Source organism: Trachemys scripta, chromosome 21 (genome assembly GCF_013100865.1).
Source record: "Trachemys scripta elegans isolate TJP31775 chromosome 21, CAS_Tse_1.0, whole genome shotgun sequence".
NCBI lineage: Eukaryota > Metazoa > Chordata > Testudines > Emydidae > Trachemys > Trachemys scripta.
The window spans coordinates 6,192,462-6,214,100 of record NC_048318.1 but is presented as its reverse complement, the minus strand read 5'-3'; the positions used below and the strand labels follow the sequence as shown (position 1 = coordinate 6,214,100).

General features: G+C 44.0%; 1 protein-coding gene across 4 annotated transcripts in view; it reads left to right on the top strand.

Annotated features, from left to right (window-relative positions):
* APLP2 (amyloid beta precursor like protein 2) overlaps positions 1-21,639 on the top strand; it is a 69,684-nt gene that overhangs the window by 24,726 nt on the left and 23,319 nt on the right. For all 4 annotated transcript variants that reach the window (XM_034754413.1, XM_034754412.1, XM_034754411.1 and 1 more), the window contains exons 2-4: positions 15,102-15,275; positions 16,432-16,561; positions 20,924-21,036. In XM_034754413.1, coding sequence (XP_034610304.1) covers positions 15,102-15,275; positions 16,432-16,561; positions 20,924-21,036 — 417 coding nt within the window. The remainder of the gene's footprint in view (positions 1-15,101; positions 15,276-16,431; positions 16,562-20,923; positions 21,037-21,639) is intronic.

Here is a 21,639-nt window from a genome sequence, read left to right as displayed (position 1 = left end):
CCAGTAGCAAATGTTAATTCCTGGATCACTATACCAGTCTTATCATGGAGTCTCAGACTGCCACTCAGACAAACTGAGATTTGTGATAAAAGGATATTAAAACCAAAATTCACACCATCAGGTTTCTCCAATCCCAAAGGATCAGTCACTTATCCAGATCAATTGGTACTTTGGATCTCACACCAAAGATAATGCTGACAGTTAGTTCTCTAGTAAACTAACTAAAGATTTATTAGCTAAGAAAAATGAATGAGTTATTGAGAGGTTAAAGCAGGTAAAAAAGATTAACAGGTGAGTCAAAGTTTGCAAGTCCAAAATTATAGCAGAGAAGTAGTAATCTGTTTCCCAAAAGTCTCTTCTGGGAACCCAGATGTTTCTGGGGATTTCCACTTTGCGTTTGTTTGATACCTTCCCTGTAAGAGTCCAATCAGATAAAGGATCTTCCTTTTGAATCAGTACTTTAGTTGCTCCTCCAGACAACAGTCTGAACAGACTTCACCCACGTGGGCCAGTGAATTTCCATTGTCAAACACAATGGCCCTAGCTTTGAAGTTAGCACTCTTCTTCTTTTTACTTTTCCAAGTCTCCAGTCACGTTTGATGGGCAATTTAATTACCGGGATATACACAATATAAAAGATAATATAGTAGTAAACAACCACCCTTCGTTAGTTTCCATGAAGCTTACACATCAAGAACATTCTCATCTTAACACTAACATACACTTTTGATCTAGGGTTAACTAATTACAGGGATATATGTAATGTAATGCGGTAGCAGTCAATAGGTTATACATAAGTGAAGACAATGGCACTAACATTTTCATTTGAACTAAACTAACACACAAGTGAATTGGTCTGATTATGCTACAATACCTTTTGACACTCCTTTTGATTTCTGTTGGCATATGAGTGAATTAACCTGCAGCCCTGTCCTGAGTTGGCACCAGGGTGGAGAGCATCACAGTGGTAAACAGAGAGCTGGGCCTGCTGAGTACCATGGCAAACACACCATTACAAATCCGTATGTTTTATTAAACATACAGAGAAGAAGGAAAAACCAATCATTTTAAATGTCAAGTTTTCTATAAGGCTTTCACTTTAACAGCAGTCCTTATTCACTTTCCCTTTGGCCGGAGAAAAGTTTTAGAAGGAAGAACATTCTTGTTTGACATTGTTTTAAATGGTATCGGAGATGGTGCTAACTGTCCTTTCTAGGGAAAAGAGAAGTTAATTGAGATGGACTGGAGCGGTTTCATCTTTTAGAAAACATTAGACAAACACAAGGAAGAGAAAAGAACAGTAAAGATAGAAAATGCAGCTTCTCTGTGATGCTGACTTTCACTTGCAACATCATTGCTGGGAAAACACAGGCCCAATACAGACTTATCAGTCACTCTGAGACCTGGCAAACTTGTACCAGCCTCCAGCTGTTTTAGGGCATTGCTTTTAACTGCTTCTCTAGTCACAGGCTGACAGCAGTGTTGCATAATAAGCAGTCTTGTCTGGCCAAGCCAAACTCTTAGGGAAAAAATGGGAGAGAGGAAAGAAGAAATAAGACAGGGAAGGAAAAGAATACATAGTGGCTAGACTGTCTCACGTCCCAGGTAGTGGTTGGGATTTAGCTGGAGTCAGACGTGGGCAATGTCCTCTGGCTTCCTCTTTCTGGCATGGTCTGGTCAGGACACTTTCTTTTAGGATTAGGATGAAGAAGGTCCCAGGGGAATGATGGAAGTCATGGTCATGATGCTGAAGCTTGCTCCAGTAGCCAACCTTTCTCTGAGGGAGTGATGGGTGGAATAGCCCATCCTCTCATTATTTTGTCCACTAGTTAGGCCTAGTTTCTGACAGTTTTTAATCTCTCACTGTCCTGTTTATCAGGCATGAAATTACTTATTAACATAGCCCTTGAATGATATCTGTAGTCCTTTTTGTTTGTACTAATTCGCTGTCTCCCTTTTGCAGTTTTTTTCCATCAACACTTCTCTTGTAGGTTATTGTGACACTTTATAAACTTTCACTCACTTTTACCTTGTGTGCTCACCTGTTTAAAAAAAAAAAAAAAAAAAAAAATTTCTAGCCCCAATTATTGCACCAGATCTATGCAGCAACGTGGTGGAGAAATCCCCGCATTATGCTGCTTACTCGGAAGTATGAGTCAAGCTGCATTGAGTGTACACTGACTTATCAGCAATATTACTGCCTGGGGCTTATGCTCTAGCTTAATAATTAAAGAGAAACAGCAGTGATGGATTCCAATACCCTGAAGCGAAATGAAGATGTATCACATGCAAGCTGAAATTTCAAAACTCTTAATACCTGATGCTGTTTTGTATCACCATAACAGTAATTGGGTTCTGGTGCCTCAATGCTGCCATTCCCTGCAGGAAACCCAGTCTGTTGACATACAAGCCAATCCAGCAAATACACTTTCTTCTGAAGAGCTGAGTACGCTCAATAACCATTCGTCTGTATATGATCTGTGGCCGCTCAAGCCCTCCTAATTAGGGCCCCACCAATTTGTGGTCCATTTTGGTCAATTTCACAATCATAGGATTTTAAAAATTGAAAATTTGATGTTAGCTATTTAAGTCTGAAATTTCACGGTGTTGTAGTTGACCCAAAAAGGAGTTGGGTGGGGAGTTGCAAGAGGTTATTGTAGAGGGGGTTGCAGTACTGCTACCCTTACTTCTGCACTGCTGTGGGCAGCGGTGCTGCCTTCAGCACTGGGCAGCTGGAGAGCGGTGGCTGCTGGCCGGGAGCCCAGCTCTGAAGGCAGAGCTGCCGCCAGCAGCAGCGCAGAAGTGAGGATGACATAGTATGGTATTGCCACCCTTACTTCTGTGCTGCTGCCTGCAGACCTGGGCCCTCAGTCAGCAGCCACTGCTTTCTGGCCATCCAGCTCTGAAGGCAGCAGCGCAGAAGTACAGGTGGTATGGTATGGTATTGCCACCTTTACTTCTGTACTGCTGCTGGTGGGGTGCTGTCTTCAGAGCTGGGCACCTGGCCAACAGCCACTGCTTTCCGGCCACCCAGCTTTGAAGGCAGTACAGAAGTAAGGGTGGCAATACTGTGACCCCCTAAAATAACCTTACGACACCCCCCCACACACACACACTTTGCTTTGGGGTTAGGACTCCCAGTTTAAGAAATGCTGGTGCCCCCCCCCCCCCCCGGCATGAAATCTGTATAGTATAGGGTAAAAGCACACAAGACCAGATTTCATAGGGGGAGGAGATTCGTGGTCTGTGATGCGTTTTCATGGCTGTGAATTTGGTATAGAATTTGGGGATTGGTCCTGCTTTGAGCAGGGGGTTGGACTAGATGACTTCCTGAGGTTCCTTCCAACCCTGATATTCTATGGCCCTACTCATAATTTGTGGCCAGGGCTTTTCTTAGTAGTATACAAATATTAGAGGCTGGAGTTTGAGTAACTTCCGTTTACTAGAAAAATCTCAAGTGGTCTGATCCAATATGGCAAAATCTGTGCTCGCATAATGAGAGAGAGTGAGTGTGTTGCCCAGTTAATAGGTAAACTTGACACAAACGTAGCATACTTTCTCACTGTATCCTTAAAAGGGATGGATAAATTTGAACAGTAGTGTAGTTCAATTCTAAGATATGGGGTAACTGCATCTTTTGCCTTGGGGTGTCAGCTGATCATCTGTGAACTAGGAACAAATCTTTCCTCTATGTACAGAACTGCAAAATCAGCTGTGTGGAAATATTGGGCTGGATGGACCAGTGGACTACTCTGGCATACCAAATTGGAGGTTTCTGTTGTGAAATCAGTTTTTCTTACTGGTACTAAAATCTTCATAAAGCTAAATTTGTCACCTTATTCATTCAAATGCTAAACGGTCTCAAAGTACGGCAGCTTACTGTTGCATTAAAAATTAATTGGAAATTTAAACCATTTTCCAACTTTCTGGTTCAAGTAATAATTGTAAAATAAACTTTATTTGCCTTAATGAGAGCCTATGCATGCAGATCTTGTCCCCTATATAATAGACCTGACAATAGGTCTGACTTCCAATTGGGGCACACTGCAAATACAGAATGTAACACTTGATGTAACTTTAGTATCTTGACACTGAATTTGAATCCAAGTGCTGTTTGAAAAGTGTAATCAAGAACCAACAATGTTCAATAACAAATGCTCCAGATTACCTCTTTGAAAGCCGTATGCTGCATCAATAAATCTTGTTTGAGGAAAAATGAATCCAAGCTCCTGTGATTCTCCTTTTTGCTCTGGTTTTGTGGGAATATAGTCTGGGACCTGCTTACTAATCTGTCAGATGACGGTTGGACAATCACCTGTAACATTAATCTTTGAAAATTCAGAATGGAGTCGAATTTGACTTTCTGCAGAAATTGTGCTGCTGGTAGAGGAACTCTCACTTCCTGTTTCAACAAACAAGGCATAATGACTTTCCTTTCACAAAGGGGAAACTTAGCTATTCTTCTATCTTGATTGGGGGAAAAAAAGCAGCTAGAATCATGTCCCTGCGGCCGGCTGCAGGGCTCTACGCGGTACTTGCCACTCCTCCAGGTACCTCCTCCGAAGCTTCCATTGGTCGCGGTTCCCCGTTCCCGGCCAATGGGAGCTGCGGGGAACTAACAAAAGGGATTTTCCATCTGAACGCCATCTCCCCAAATGACAATAGCTGCCGTTACACTGGAGACTAGGTTGGCATAGCTGTGTCAGTCCCAGGTATGGATTTTTTTACACCCCTGACTGACAGAGCTGTCAACCTAAATTAAGTGTAAACCAGACCAGTTTCTGAAATGGCTGACAGCTCCTTCAGAACTGGCAAGAACAGAGGTTTGCATTCCACATGTGGAGTCCCCTTGTTTGGGATCCAAACTACAGTTTTGCAAGTGTGGGATTTTACCAGTTTTTTGTTAAAACCAGTGTATTATTTTAATTACACTTGGACTTCTCAGAAATCAGGTGGTGTCTGGAGAATGAAGGATTTCCCAGTAGCCTATGTGCATATAAATTGGCTTTTACTAGTATGCTAAAGGGCTGACCATAATAGCATTATGTAATAGCCCCTGAAAGCATCATGCTTTGAGGCCTGTTGCACGCTACCAACAGAGGCAGTGTTACCACAGAAGCGATATCCATGATGAGTTTAGAACCTCATTAGTCCCAAGTTGAACAGCTAACCAACTCCATGCTTTATTGCCATGAAACTCAATATCTGCCAAGCCCCAGGAAAATGGATTCTGTACTAAAATATATCTGTGCACTTCGTGTTTACTTCCCTTAAATGCGCATATCTGTGCAAATGCTAGTGCAAATAGCACCTTACTGCATTGTTTAGCTAGTAGGATCAGTCCAGTCTGACACTGAATTACTACTACCTAGGCAAGTGACTTCAAACCAATGGAACTTTGATCCACTGGAGACCCTACATGCAAAATAGGCTCAGATGAGTAAAGGAAAAGCTTTCAAGGGGAGTCCTGTCATGTCTGTTCGACCTGTAAATGCATTACTAGATATTTCAGTCCTTGAGTGGTGTCTGAAATTGGAACTTAGTACCCCATTTTGCATGTACAGTTGGAGAGAGGACTCGGTAGTTGTCTGCACCAAGTGGAGTGGTGCATATTGGAGCTCTGGTGTTGCATTTGCTGTTAGAGGCTGGAATTGATCCAGTGAGGGTATTTATATTTTAAAAAAAAAGCGCAAGTTAGAGCTAGCTGAAATGGGCATCAGGCCCACCTGGAGTTCTTTCCCTAAGCGGTTGCTTCGCCCACCATTTTCTGGCCCTGTCAATCAAAATTGCTTCCTGTAGCTAAGCGCTATTGGCAAGGCAACTTCAATCTGTAAAATCTTTCCCTTCCTGACGGTGTGTTGCCTGTGAATCTTAACCATGAAATCTGGCTGCGCCAGCTCTGAAATCACCATTTAGGTCTCAATGGTATATTGTAAGCCTCAATTTAATTTAATTAAATTAATAATGCTATTTGAAGATTTGATTAGAATTGTCCCTTTAAAGAACAGGATGATCAGCTTCAAAATAGTCTGTGAAACCCTTCCCTCTGAACACCAAAAGGTTGTACTTAGGGCTCTCAGCCATGCTGCACGTGCAGTAACAACTAACTTCCCATAAATCCTTTAGTAACCTAGAGAGTAAGCTGATGGTGTCTTCATAGCTATTACACACACACCCCAAATAACATGGGGTTAAGGCTCCTGTTAAGGATGTTTATCCTATCTTGCTAATGGGAGAACAGCATTAATAGTCTTTTTACAAGGGATGTGCAAGACTGGCCCATCTCCAGCGTGCCTGGTTGCCTCTTCATTTTGAAGGTTGGCCGCCTACTTTGTAATGATCCTTTCTGTGGCTGAAGTCCTACAGTTGAATAGCTATACCACTTCCCTCTCCCAGAGTCCTCTCAAATGCCTCTAAAAGGTCTACCCAGTTGGGACCAACGCTAATAAAAATTGATGTTGCTGTTTAGCAGAGGGGAACACAACCCATGAGAAAAATGAGTGTCTTCAACTTGCTGTCCACTCTGCAATGTGGAACTGGTAATTCTCCTGCACGTGTGCCAAAGCACATGGTTAGGGAAGAAGTTCTTCCTCTCAGCTCCATCTCTCCCACATGCCTCTCTTTTGTAAAATAGATCCCAGGAAGCCACCTGGCCTTAACCTAGCTGAACTCCCTTCAGACTGTCTTCAAAACATCCATGAAATGGAGAGCTCACTGCTGGCAGGCTCTAGTGGATTGTTGTAAAACTATGTATCTGAGGCCAAATATCCGTGTGGAAATGGTTTCATTTTATTTTTGCTCAGTTTTGTTAGTGCTTTCAAATGTGTACGTTCAGTACATACTGTGTTCTCTCATCACATGTAGAACAAGATACAAATGTGAAAATAGTTAAACCTCTGCGATTGCTGGGAGTGGAGGGTGGCTGATTGGCTCCCATCTCTAAATCTTATCCATAGAGATTCTGCCTGGGGTTGAAGACAACTTTTATGTACCATACAAGTTCATTAACTTATTGGAGCAGCTGTGCAATCCATGAAAGGCTTTTATGTGATTAAAAGTGATGCAATCAACTTCTTGAGCAAGTGACTACACTAGTTTATTTGGCTGTGAATTAAGGTTTAGAATATTCCAAGTAACTATGGTAACAGCACTCCACTGATAAGCAAGCTATTTAAACAATCTGAGAAGGAAAGATATCTTTGCCATAGTACCAAGGTGGTAAGCTGGAAAGATAGCAGATATAAATGCATAGCATCAGTGTTCAGAGGCAGCGTGGTCTTGATTTTGTAGATGTCTGTATTTGAACAAGGTGTATATTCATACAGAAGTTTGTGTGGATGGATTTAGCCTCCCACATCTTTCTGCCTATCAAGGTGGTATCAGGGCATCCCCTCACACACAGGTGTCTACTCACATTTGGTATACTTGTTCTGAGGATCCCTCTTTCAAATACAATGCCCTGATACTGATCTGTATGACTTCCAGTTCCTTCAAACATACATAGTCCATGCATACGAGACACACTCCATCTCAAATTTCTGTAGGCAATACAACAATTCACAAATAGATGACTAGCATGCATCTGTTGGCTACCATGTCACCAAATGACAAGCTTTAATTAGGCACCTGTGGAAAGCCAAACATAAATTTCAGATCCTGCAACACAGTAAGTCTTGTGCACTACAGAAAGCATTAGAGCCAGGATGGGAGCAGGTAGGGGTCACGTAATGAGCTTATAAACCTGAAGGCAGTGCTTCTTGTTGCATATTATGGTGTCTAAGACATAAGCTGGGAGAGTCTTAACTGTAAGCGGGGTCCTATACATCATTGGTTGCTTGTGATAAACATGATACGTCGGGGGCATGGAGTAGATTTGCTGGTTTTATTTTAGATTTTTGTACTTTGCCAGAACTGTGTGGGAGAGGAACCAATCATGTCGTAAGTTGACTGACTAAATAGTATTTTCCCCTGCTAATTGGTTTATCCTACAATACGCCGCTGTGGAACTGATGGGATCTGACAGGCTAGCCCCATGAGCAGATTGACCTTTGCCTGGGCAGATAGGGGATTCATACTTAGGGAATTTTGTAGCCAAGCCTGTCTGTTCATACAAATGTATAGCAATGATGGTGCCAGGGAGAGGAGAGAGGTGTAGGAACCATCATACAGCTGCCTTGGACTTCTGCCACATCTCCCTTTTCAGCCCCAAAGAAGCTTAGAGCCTGTATCAAACTTCTCTTTTTGTATGGCTGAGGGACACTCTCTTCACTTATAGCCTCATTATTGAATTTCTCATTCACTGGTTTACAATGGTCTTGTCAGCTGGGGAACCTAATTGGTGTATTCCCATAAGATAGGCCGTTCTCTCCTTTTGCAATCTTTTGTTCGTCTTGGTTTTCCTGGGTATGTAGCTGGGATCTAGTAAGTCATTACAACTGTTTTTTTTGTCCATTCAATGGGATTTGGGTACTTAGCTCCCTTTACGCTTCTCTTGAAAATGCCAGCCTTCACCTCTCTAAAATAGAGATGATCTCTTAACTCACAGGTATGATGGGAGCGAGGATCCGTTCATGGCTCTGTTTTGTTTGACCATGTATATTGTACAATAAAAGAGCTCAGAGGAGAGGCTACATCTAAGTGTGGAAATGCCATGGTTTAGATGGAAGGATGCTACCATATTAAGGAAGGCCAGGACTTTCCAGAGTTTGTGTAGTAGTAGCAGAAACTCCCATGCTGGTCTTTGAACTCAGCACTCTGATATTCCGTGTTTTGAGTGATGTGTGGTGGTTTGGGGGTTTTTGGCCATTGTGTTCAAATGCTTCATACAATGAGATGAAACAGCCACTCTCTGGTACCCACATGGGGGGGCCCTTCAGGGATAACCATGGAAGAGGAGTTGATCTTGAGTCCAGGCAACTGAAGGTTATGTGGTGCTGTCTCTTTTCCTGGAAAGATAGATGCTCAGGCATTGCAGTGGTGGTGCAGTATAAAAACGGGTATCTTGCGGTCCTGCATCTTTTTAGCAGTAACCTGATAAGCAAGCTAGACTGGAGCTTTGTTCCCAGAGAAGGCTGACTTTCCTAGGCCAACTTCTGTCCTGCCTAGGTGTGTCCTTTGGCAAAGTCGTCATTCCTAGGCTTGCACTTCATACCTACCTACTCCTCACTGGGATGTGAGAGAAATCTGTTAAGTACCTAATTGCATATACACTACTGGCCAGAGGCAGATTAAAGTTTTGTGGGGCCCTGTTTTCCCCCCAACACACACACACACACAGTCCCGCGCGCCCCCCTGCAGTCCCTGTTTGCTCCTTTCTGCCTTCCCTTCCCCCTCACTGAGCTTCCAAGACCAGAGAAGCTGTGTCCCCCAGGGCCGCAGCAGGGAGCCAGAGCTCCTCTAGTCCCAGGCTGCAGCCAGGTGCTGGGGTGTGCCCCGCCCTTCCTGGTGCTTCTGCTGGGGAACAGGGTGGGGGCGCTGGGCCTGGGCGTGCCCCACCTAGTGCTTGTCTGCTGGGGGCAGAGCGCCCATTTTTCTGGGGGCCCCAATTGGCTGTGGCCCCGCCCATTGGCTAATCTGCCACGGCTGCTGGCCCTGTCAACAAATCAGTGTGACTGCCCCTGTGGAGTGCCTTGCAGGTATTGCCAGGCCCCTGTCCCTCTGGAGGAGGTTGCATCTTCTAGGGTGGTAACTTGGTACTCTGGAATGTGACACCAGGGTAGAAGAATAGCAATTGAAGCCTCTCTCAACTACTGTCTCCTCTAGGGATATCAACACTGCAATAAAACACCTATGGCTGACCCATGTCCGTTGACTCAAGCTTACAGGGCTTGGGCTTTGGGGTTGTAAAATTGCAAGTGTAGACATCCGGTCTCAGGGAACTGACAAGCATCTATTCTGTCCACAAAAGAAGCTGGAACAAACCAGTGCATTATGTAGAGCAGATCTTATTTGCCATCTGCCACAGCACAGGCCCATAAGTTAACTATAAGAGGCACATCTACCTTACAATTTTATAGCCCCACTGCCTGATCCCGGAGAGCCTGAGTTGCCTGACACAGGCCAGCTGGGAGTGTTTTATTGCAGTGTAGACATACTCTAAGTGGACAGGATGGGCGAGGGAGGGGTCATTCTTGGGGCCTTGCTCCATCTCAGCCTTCCATGAAAGAAACACAACCAAGTCACTTAAACAGTCTCCTTTCTTTTGAGACAGTGGCTAAGCTATAAATTTGCGTGCTCTCTTCCCCCCCCCCCCCCCCCATATTTAATTAAATTTTGGATGTGTGGTCTCTTGTGTGAGATGGCAAAAAAGATCTGCTTTAAACAGCAATTCATTTGTGCCAGCTTGATTTGTTGACCAAATGGATGCTTATCAGTTACCAGCATGTAAATTACAGACTTAAAACCGTTTTTAGAGATTGCTGGACAGGGCTCGTGTTGAGCTATAGCAAGATCTGAAATGGTTTTGTGTTAGCAGTGTTCTGTTCCTGGAATATGGATATTAACAGGGTTTGTATTGAGTGGTCCCTCCCATCTCCAATCATCTCGTCTTCTGAAAAGATCTTAGCCAAAACTTGGCGTCCATGTTAGTCTGTAGTGTAGATGCTGAAGCACAAACTTCTAAACATGGAGTCCAGAGCCGCGGGTCCCACAGACCCATGTCTGTGCTATGCTGCTAAATTAATCTGTGTGATTGGCGCTTAGCTCAGGTGCGAGCATCCCCACTGCAAAGGCCTGCCTCAATTACTGTGTCTTCAGTGTTTCTGCATTTGCCCTTGTGTGTTTGGGGGTAAATCCCATGGGTTTTTGTGCTGAGGCCTGGTCTAAACTACAAAGTTAGGTTGAATAAGCTGCCTTGCATTGACCTAGTCGTGCATGTGTCTACACTTAAACTTGTATCCACTGATGTAAGCTCTCCATTACGCTGGCATAATAACACCACCTTCCTCAAAGGTGTTGAGCCATGATTGATCTATTAGGGTCGACATAGTTAATAACTTCCCCATTCACACTGTCAACCTCAACAGTCCTCCAGCAGCTGTCCCAAAATGCTTGACACTGACTGCTCTGGTTGCAATTATGAACTCTGCTGCCCAGGAGTAATGGGGACCAGAAGACTCCCTCCTTCTTAAAGCCTCGCCAAGTTTTGAAATGCTTTTTTCTGATTGTCCAGCTTGGGGAGCACACCTAATAGCTCTCCATTGTTGTGTACAACTGTCCAACCAATTTCCTAGCTACACGATCCAGACACACTCTGGCTTGGAGTAGACGGATATTAGATCTCCTGGGCCAGTGGGGAGAATAGACTGTGCAAGCCCAGCTGTAGAAACATGGGCATCTACTGCATCCCCCTTGGCATCTGCTCATAGAGGGGGTATGACAGGGATCAGCTGCAGTGCCGTATGAAAGTAAAGAAACTGTGGCAGATCAGGAGGCCAACAGTTGATCGTGTCTCTAGATATGCTGCAACATGGCTAGCCATCTTGAAAGCACCCACTTAATTGATTATACACTTTGATAAACTCATAGGATCAGTGACAGTGTAATGAACATAAATGTATGGCAGGCACAACAAAATTAATAGGTGCCTTGTTAGCATTACATTCGTAGATGCTCACAAGCACCACACAATTTGTATCAGGCCCCCAAATTGCAGGAGCACAGTATACCACAAGGCATTACTGTGGCTTGCTGTTAAAGTGCTCTTTCAAAGCCTCTCTGAGCTGTAGAGCTCCACACTGAGCTCTTCTGATAGCCCCTGTATCTGACTGTTAAAACTCAGCAGACAGCTGCTCCACCCCCTGCTTCTATCCCATTGACACTTCTTCCCCCTGTGGATCACGGATACTATGCAGGACACAGCAGGCAGCTATAGCCATTAAGATATTTTTTTTTTCACTGAGATCCAATCTTGTGAGTAAACAGCAGTGTCACTTGAATGTGCTTTTGGTAGATTGAACTGTCATTCCGCACCTGCTGAACCAGTAGCTAAATCTTTCCTTGCTGCTGTTGAGGTGAATGGTGTACGGTACTGCATATGAGCAAGAGGTAGGTTGGGTCCCCCAGGATCACTCTTGGCATTTCAACGTCGCCAGTGGTAATCTGCAGTGAGGAAAGAATATTTGTGTTTGTAGCTTTATGAACAGTCCTATGCTCTTAAAGATGTGAGCATCATGCACCTTCCCTGACCAGCCAACATTGATGTTGAAGCATCCCCAGTGATCCCCCATCGCTTGCATAACCATACTAAAATAGCCCTTTCTGTTGATGTACTCTGGCAAGGTGGTGTGGTATCAAAATAGGGATGTGGATGCCAACCATCTCCCCACTGCAGTTTGGGAACCCATGGCTGCAAATCCATTCCATACACCTTGCATATTGCTGAGTCACAATCCTGAATAGCGGGCACTGATTAATGACCCTGCACACTTGCATGACAGTAGCCCCCACAGTGGATTTTTCAACTCCAGAATGACTTCCGTCTGGCTGGTAGCAATAGTGTTGCAAGTTTCCACAATGCGATCATTTCTTCGCTGTCAGTGCAGCTCTTAGTCTGATGTCCACGTGCTGGAGCGCTGGGATGAGCTCAGCATACGGATCAAGGGATGTGGCTTGCACACCCGGAAGTTTGGCAGCCACTGCTCATCATCCCAAGCCTGCATTACAATACGACTTCCACCACTCAGTACCTGTTTCTCCTGCCCAGAAGCGGTGCCCCACTGTTTGCAGCTGCTCCGTGAACCCCACCAACAATCTTGAATTGTTTCTGGCTATGTCCCACAGCAATCTGACCTCCAGGAAACGATGTTCCCTGCAGCTTTTCTTATGTATCTGGGAGTACCGGAGGCCCAGACACGCAATGCTCATGATAATGGTGCAGAGCTGTGCAGGCTCCCTGCTTCTGTCAGAGATGGTGGATAGTGACAGGTTCTGAGCGGGTTTGTGGGATTTTGAAAATAGGTGTGAAAATTATGGGATAGAGATGGCATTATGGGCTGGAGAAAATTGCATGATGGGAATTTGACCCCGCACTCTGTCACTCCTGCATGATTTTTCTTCCCTACCATGCACTGCCAGAACTTCCCAAAAGACTGTTTTGGATGGTGGAGAGTTGCATGGTACCCAGGGTGCACTGCACATCAAAAGATTCACTCCTGGTGAATTCACAGGATGCAAGGAGCGAAGTATGCATGGAGCGAAGTATGCACGTGCACAAGCAATATACTAACTGTGGTGGTTTTTTATAGTAATGTACCTTGTGTTGGCAATAGTTTACAGTGTAGACATGCCCGGAGATCTCCAGGGTTCTTTCCCTATCAGTTGTGGAATAATTTGACTGTCCTCTGGGCAGGGGGAAATTCTAGGAAGAACATAGAACTATTGGCACTTGAGTGTTTTTTCTTTTTCTGGCTTGCATCCTTGCTGGTAAGTGGTTAGGTTCCGGACAGTTAAATCAAAGCCCCACTTTTAACCTATATCCCAGCTGTATAAGCTAGTGTGGGCTTAAAGCACCTCCAAACCAAGTCAGGTTTATTTGCATGGATGTAGGGAGGGTGGCTTGTTGGGCTAAAACCCAGAGAAAAGCCGGGGTTAACTGTGCAGTGAAGTTCTACCCCAGTTGGGTAAGTGGTTTGAGTAAATAGCAGCCAGTCCCTTATCTGTCTACTTGAGGACAGCCTAACTCTCCCGAGGTAATTGTAAATTCTTGTGGTGATATCAGGAAAAATGTGTAAATATTGAGTTGACTTTATCTCCTAAATGCCAACAGTATGCTCATTGCTATACAATCCTTGCCTCAAGGTGTGTTGCAAAATCTTCTCTGGTAGTGATTCAGAAGGGGAGTGTGTGTGACTAGTCATTATGCAGGTTAGTTTCTCTAATTTAATATATAGCAACTGGTGGCTGCCTGCAGCTTGATCCACTTGAATTCTTCACTTGATGGTTCAATTGCCTGCTTTAAATTTACTCTTGTTGACATAGGTTAATAGGGACCTGTAGGCAATGGAGTGTGAACAGTAGAGTGTGTGTGTGTTCGGAAGGTTAAACAGGCAGGGAAGGTTAGTGGCCTAAAGCCTCAATGTCTGCTAAGGAAAAGGAGCCCTGAGACAATAATGCTCCTTCTCTAATTGCTGCTAGTCCCCTTGTCTGAAACACTTATAACAATTCGCCATGTTCAATGCTTGAATTGCTTTAGAATTGTGAGTGGATTTTGGTCCACCTGCCTTAGCCTCATCGCTTTACAAGGACTATTAAAAAAATAAGCAGGATGTTGAATTTCCAGTGTAACTCCAGCCTCAGTTGCATGATGAGTCCACCTAATCCCCACCTCTTGGTCAGCTAGCAAGATTTCAGAAGCAGCAGCCTCCCTTTCCCTTTCCCTTGATACATTTGCTGTGTGCCTAGAAGATGGGTCTGTACTGGCATGTGCTGCAAGTTTCTATCGTCTGACTCCAATCTCAGTTGGTGGTGGATGGAGTGGACGATGGAATTTTGCATCAAGGTTGTGCCAATACAAATATCCATAGGAATGCACTAAAGGAGGGAGGGGATGGCAGGCTTTGTAGAGTTCATTAGCAGCTCCTTGGCTCTTGTACCATGTATTTATGGGGGCTGACTCTTTCCAACTTCAAAAAAAAACACTGATTCTGAGTCTCAACTCCCCCCTCCCCCCCATTTCATTTCTCAGCAACAGCCTGTTTAAAACTCTGAGCAGGCCTGAGCTGGGGGCAGTCTTTCTGTTGGGTTACACAGGAATGGTGTTGCTGTTGGGTGGGTTTCAAGGGCCCTTGTTGGGTACTTCTAGCCGAGGACTTTCTCATGTTAACTGTTAACGTCGCTTTTTCTCTGTGTTGGTGTTTGGAGGTGAGCGCTTGAATCTCTGCAGAAGTCTGTGCCCCAAAGTGTGTTCTGGAGTCTGCAAATGACTTGTACTGGTCTCTAGTAAACTATCTAATGCTGTGGAATGATAGAGGAAGGGTGGCAAGGCTTTAGAGAAGAAAACTTTGTACCCCTTTTAAAGGGGATTAAAACCATTCTAGTTCTCTGAAGCACATGAAACTGACCGCTTCATATGAATAAACGTATCTTCATCTCTCTCTTCACAGGCGCTTGCAGCCAATGCTGGAACAGGATTTGCAGTGGCAGAGCCTCAGATTGCCATGTTCTGTGGGAAGCTCAATATGCATGTGAATATCCAGACTGGGAAATGGGAGCCTGATACTTCTGGGACCAAGAGCTGCTTTGGAAGAAAGGAAGAAATTCTACAATACTGTGAGGAGGTGAGGAGATTCTGCTCTGGAGCTGAGCTTTAACTGCTTTCCAGATAATAATGAATCTTCTGGTAAACCGCTTGAGTTCCCCACCTAGTATGCTTGCTGGGTGAAAGCTCAAACGGAAGACTTATTTTACGACTACGTGGCACACTGTTTCTATAATTTGAACTTCAGTGTACAGTTGAAGACCAAAAAAGTTCTGTTGATCCTTTTCTCAGACTATCTGGGTATCGACTTAGACTGGGGTTTTCAAAGGAGCTGAAGTGAGCTAGGTAGCTGCTAAGTCTCATTAAAATTCAATGGGACTTGGGTGCCTAATTCCATTGGGCTCCTTTGAGCATTCTTGCCTTAAGCTTTATGACCAAAACCAACATGTACACTTAAATCAGAATATGTGCAAAATAGTGTAACCGCTGTCAGGATTCCAAGACCGCGTTTCATATCGACTCTAAATATTTGAAGTTCAGTCTTGTTATCATTGGCATTACATTCAGGCCAACACAAAGCTGCTAAATATTAGGAAAACGTCTTTATGAAAATGTTGACAGTGTTTGTTTGAAAACTTTTTATTTCTTTTGACAAACTCCCGTTCCCTCGCCAATATGCTCTAGAAACCCAGCCTTGCAAAATCTATTTATCCCCTCATCTGAGATGAGGAACGCTGATAAATAAAAAAATTACAAGTTATTTGCTTGATTTATTTTGGGTAGCATGATGTAGGTGGTAGAACAGATTGCGGCTGGGCTAGCAATCTTTCATGACTATTTTACAAGTCTGATATAACTAGTATTGCATCTCGTTTACGTAGCACTAACTAAATATAAGCCAGTGTCTAGACTTGTGGAGAACTTCAGCAAGACATAGCAAAACTATTAATACATTCTACACCTTAGGTTTCCTTAACCCAATTAAGGTGAATGAGCTTGCTTTAGTTTAGTTTAGAGAACCAGTTGGTTTCATGTCTCTTCTCCTCCCCTCCCCCCCCCCCTTCAGTATTCCTTATTAAGAGAGTACTTGTATTATGTTGCTTTGTNCCCTCCCCCCCCCCTTCAGTATTCCTTATTAAGAGAGTACTTGTATTATGTTGCTTTGTGTTTTTTACCAGTGTTTTAGTGTGCATGTATCTCGGTCTGTGTTTTTAGCATATGGGTTTTTTGAACAGATCTATCCAGAGCTTCAGATTACAAATGTGGTAGAAGCCAACCAACCAGTCAGCATTGACAACTGGTGTAAGAAAGGCAAGAAGCAGTGCAAGGGCCACACCCACATTGTTGTGCCCTACAAGTGTCTGGGTAAGTACTTAATGTGGAGCAGGCCTCTAATGAGGGAAATAACTCGTTCAAACATCTTTTCCCTTAGGTATCAGAGGTCACTATCTGGTTTGCTCAGAGAAGAAACAGACCTTCTAAAGGGTTTTCACATCAGATCCCCACTTTTGTGTCTAGGTTTCTCTAAAAACCCTTATTTTATAAGATGAAATTCTATACACTTTTCACCAGATCAACAGCTTGATAACTCTGTTGTAATACTGACTGGCATGGAAAAGGAATCTCCTCCCCCCATCCCCACCTTTAAGCCTTTGGCATAAAACCCAAAGGCTATTGTATTAGAGTATCACAAACGCTGGGCTTTAATACTTTGATCCTATTTCTGTGAAGCTTGGCAAGACATCTCTATTTTTTTAGGCTATTTATATCTAGCTGTTTCAAATGGTTCCTCTTTCTTATGACTGGAATCCCAAAATGTCTTCTGTTTTAACTGCAATTGACCACTAGACAGGACATGATTGATTAAATTGTACTTATTACTGAATCTATCGATCAGGCAAGATGTCTAGCTTTTTTGCAGCCAAGGCTTTTGACCCGTGACTTGTCCCTACTCCCATAAGCACATTCTGCCCACCCCAAGAGTTACCAGCAGACTGAGGTTGGTCCAATTTTTTGTCCTTTACTGAAGCAAACTTGCTCAGCTACTTGCAACAGAATTCTGTCCTGTCTCATTGAACACTGTTACAGTTGCAGGAGGGCTTCATAGGAATTGCTCTGAGAATCAGTTTCTCCTCCTAAAGTGCTTCAAAGGATTTTAGCTGCATTCAGTCCTCAAATGGATGCAAGAGTCTTGCTAGGTAAAGTAGATCCACAGGATTACAGGGTTGTTTTGCCGTTCTCTGTAACATCTTTCATAAGAGGATCTCAGAGCACTTCACAAACACTAATACCATTCTCTCAGGGGTGTTTTGCTACTAAATATGTTATCTTTACTTTACACATGGGGAAACTGAGGTACAGAGGATAAATGGGCCTGTCCATGGTTATTCTGGGTGCCTCTCACAGAGGTGAGAATGAAAGCCAGGTCTCCTGATTGCTGGCCTACTCCATAAGACACAAGGCAATCCTTCCTCAAGACTGACCTTCAACTAAGAGCCAAGGTTTTTAAGATGCCTGTACTATAGGACTGTGCCCAACATTTGACCTGTTTAAAATCCCCTCTCTCATAAACAAACATACCTAGCCAGCATCTTGCCCACTCTGGAGTCTGTAGACAATTAGGACAGTTTTGGAGCAGTGCTGACATGCAAGTAAACATCATAGTTTAAAGTAGAGCATGTAAAGACCGTCAAGCTTTGGAGGACAGGTCAGTCAATAGCTATTAGCCAAGAAGGTCAGGGATGTAATCCCATGCTCTGGGTGTCCCTAAATCTCCAACTGCCAGAAACTGGGACTAGACAGCGGGGGATGGGTCACTCAAAATTGCCCTGTTCTGTTCATTCCCTCTGAAGCATTTGGCACTGGTCCCTGTCAAAAGGCAGAATACTGGTCTAGAAGGACCTTTGGCCTGACCTAGTATGGCCGTTCTTATGAAAATGAAGGCCCAGCATGTAGGGCGACTTTCTTATTTTTGTTTTCCCAGTTTCAAGTGATGGGGTGTTCAGATAAAACACACCTTCATTGTTAGGGTAGATTTCTAAAATCACTTGTAAACAAATATGTGCCCTGGGAACGAAGGTCTGATTTGACTCCAATCAAAGTACCTATTGTTCTCATGTACAAAATACTTCTGTGTTCCATTTGTTGCTTCTCTCTTCCATGCTGCACTAATCCCCTGTCCATCTTCAGATAGGATCTCACTACCAGGTGAAGTTTAACCTTTTGCGCACTGTAGATGAGGTTTTTTAGTTTCTTAGATTGGGATGAGACCCTCTTAGCACGGTCACTAAACTGTAAAATAAACATAACAGTAGGATGATGGGTGGAGGACTGAGTTTGGTGAAGTGTGAAAAGGCAAACTGCCGACAGCTCTGGTGAAGCTGTTATCAGGGAAATGCCTGACCTGGGTGGCTCTGATCTCTGAGGGTACCTCTACACAGCAGTTAAGCAGCTGGCCCATGTCAGCGGACTTGAGCTTGCTGTACTAGGGCTGTGGAACTGTGGAATTGCTATGTAGACATTTGAGCTCAGGCTGGAGCCTGGGCTCTGGAACCCCATGAGGGGAGAGTGTCCCAGAGCCTGAGCTCCAGCTCAGGCCCTAATGTCTGCCCAGCAATTTTTAACCCTGCAGCCTGAGCCCCATGGGCCTAAACCAGCTGATGCGGGCTATCCATGGCCATGCTGCAGGTCTCTTATTCTAGTGGAGATGTACCCTGAAAAGGGAGCGTTTTATAAGCACTGGGGCAAATATTCCATAACACAGACTGTGGTTGTGTTCTGTTCTTAAATTGTGTCCATCCTTCAGTAGAGGAGATAACTTTAAACTTCTAAGGGATGGCAGGAGATGGAGACCAATGCCTCTCTCTAGTTTGAGAAACTGAAGAATGGATGTGGCCTTTATTACTTTGCACCTGTTTTCAGATAACCTACTTCATAGGCTGAGTGTTTTGACTTGCACACATCCATGTGCAGAAGAAATGTTTCTCTTAGGGTTCCAAAGTCTTTGGTATTATGAGTAGCATAGGCGCTGACTCTGTGGGTGCTCCCCTGGAGCACTTACAGAAAAAAAATGGTGGGTGCTTAGCACCCCGTGGCAGCCCCCCTATCAGCACCTCTGCCTCCCACCCTCTGTTTCACAGTATGCAGGAGGCATCGGGGAGACAGGGTGGGAAGAGGCAGGGGGCCTTGGAAGGGGTGGAGTAGGGGTGAGGCCTGGAGCAGAGCCAGGAGGAAGTACCCCGCCCCCCCCCGGCACATTAGAAAGTCGGTGCCGATGATCAGTATGGGATTGTGCACACCCAACCGTCAAGATTCCTTTTGCAAAGGACAAATTCAAGGTTACTTGGCCAGATATTTCAACTCTCTAGATCAAGTTGAAAGACTCTTTCCCCTTGGAATTGATGTACTTGAGTTCAGTTTTTAAGCTAGTCAAAGCATATACTGTGTCAAGTTTTTGACCATCATGTAAATGTCAGACATGAGCTAATGCAGCCATTTTTGTTAGACTACAAGTCTCGTGTGTGGGTGTTCATTTTATTTCACATGGGTTTGTTGCTCCCAAACACCTGGGTTTTAAGGTGTTCAGGAAAAAAAAACAGACTAGGAGATTTGGGCATGTCTTTGAGTAAAATAACTGGAAGATGCATCTAAATCCAGTAGACTATCTCAACTTGAGCCTATAATGTTAAACCTTCCCAGTCATAAGGTCTGCCAAGGTGAACTAATGATCTAGAAAGTGGTGGTTATACTGCATCTAGTCTGGCATTTGATGGTTATTAACTCAAATTGTAATGATAGTTTAGGTTTAACCTGCTTTAATCCCTGCTAATGCAGAAGTTACAAAAAATACCACAGAGCAAACTGTTCCAAGTTGGAAGTCTGTAGTTAAGGTTTTGCCAAATACAAAAATACAGAGTTGGTGGTTAGGTGTATGTCAGAACACAACATAATCAGCTTGCCCTGAGCTTTACCCAGTTGTGTGGGCTTCAGGGCTTTTATTTTCCTACTCTTAGCATTTTGGCTGGAGTATCCAAATTGGGAAACAGTTATAGCTAGGGCTGAGTTGCCCTGAGTCTAGTTTCAAATGCATGGTACCCAGAACATGGATTTTAATCTAAACTCTGAAACTGCCTCAACAAAGCTGACGCAATGGAGTGAGTTAGCTCTCATCTCGTCTTGCATAAGCAGAAAATGGTTAGGGAACCCTATAGTCCTGGAAAATGCTCATGGCAGCAAATAGCCAGACTACTGAAGCTTTTGGCAACCAGGAATAGCTTCTTCCATGTGACACACTAGCCAGTTTAGGAATTGGTTGATCATTAAAATAGTTTAAAGAACATAATTTAGGCAATCCTTCCTTTGTGAGAAACTTGTTCACAATTCTCTGCAGATTTCATGAGCAACTGTTCATTGACATCCTTTATAAACTTGCATTCAGCTTAACCAGCAGGTTTTGGCTAGCATATTTCGTTGTTCAGCTTCTCCTACTTTTTGTTCTGAGCTCCAAGAATAGAACTAAAGGTTCTGTATTAGAGCAGGTCTCCAAAGGTGCCTGTTAGTCTAAACTGGGTCATTAAGATTTGTATAGCAACATAAAGATTCTTAATGGGGTCAGTAATGAAGTGCATTGTTGAAGATTTTAATGCTAGTCATCTCTTGAGTTTGAAGGTCAAACATGTATCTGACAGGACAAGAACTGTTATTTGATAGAAACTTCTTGTTTTCCAGTGGGTGAGTTTGTAAGTGATGTCCTGCTGGTTCCAGAGAAGTGCAGATTCTTCCACAAGGAACGGATGGATGTGTGTGAAAGTCATCAGCACTGGCACACTGTGGCCAAAGAGGTAACAGGATTAACATGACTGTCACTAGATCCAGATACAGATGTACTTGGTCTCCTTTATTGTTACATCTTAACAATCACAATGTTCTCCTCACAGCAGCTCCTGTGAGGTAGGAAAGTGCCATTATCCTCACTTTCTGGATCTGGAACGTAGGTAGTCTGTTAAAACTTTCAGAACTTAAGAACCTCCATCTCCTTGGCTTTCAGTGAGATGTAGGCTCCTACACGTCAAGTCACTTCCCCAAGTTCACAATCCTGGTCTGTGGCAGAGCTGGGAATTGAACTCTGGTCTCCCAGTCTAGCACCCTAACTACTGAACTATCCTTCCTCCCAGGGATGAGGCCCAGAGTGGTGGTGAGACATTTTCATAGATGTAGCACTCCATTTCCTTAAATGGAAGGTCAGATTTTACAATATGGTGGTTGGAGCTTGGAATTGAGTGCCCTTTTTGGAGTAGTGTGAGACAGACTAGCTCCTGTACAAGTCTCCACTTTACAGGCATGTCCCACTTTCCCAGAATGAATAGAGTCCATCTCAGGGCTGCCCGGGGGGTGGGCAAGTGGGGCAATTTGCCCCGGACCCCACAGGGGCCCCCATGAGAATA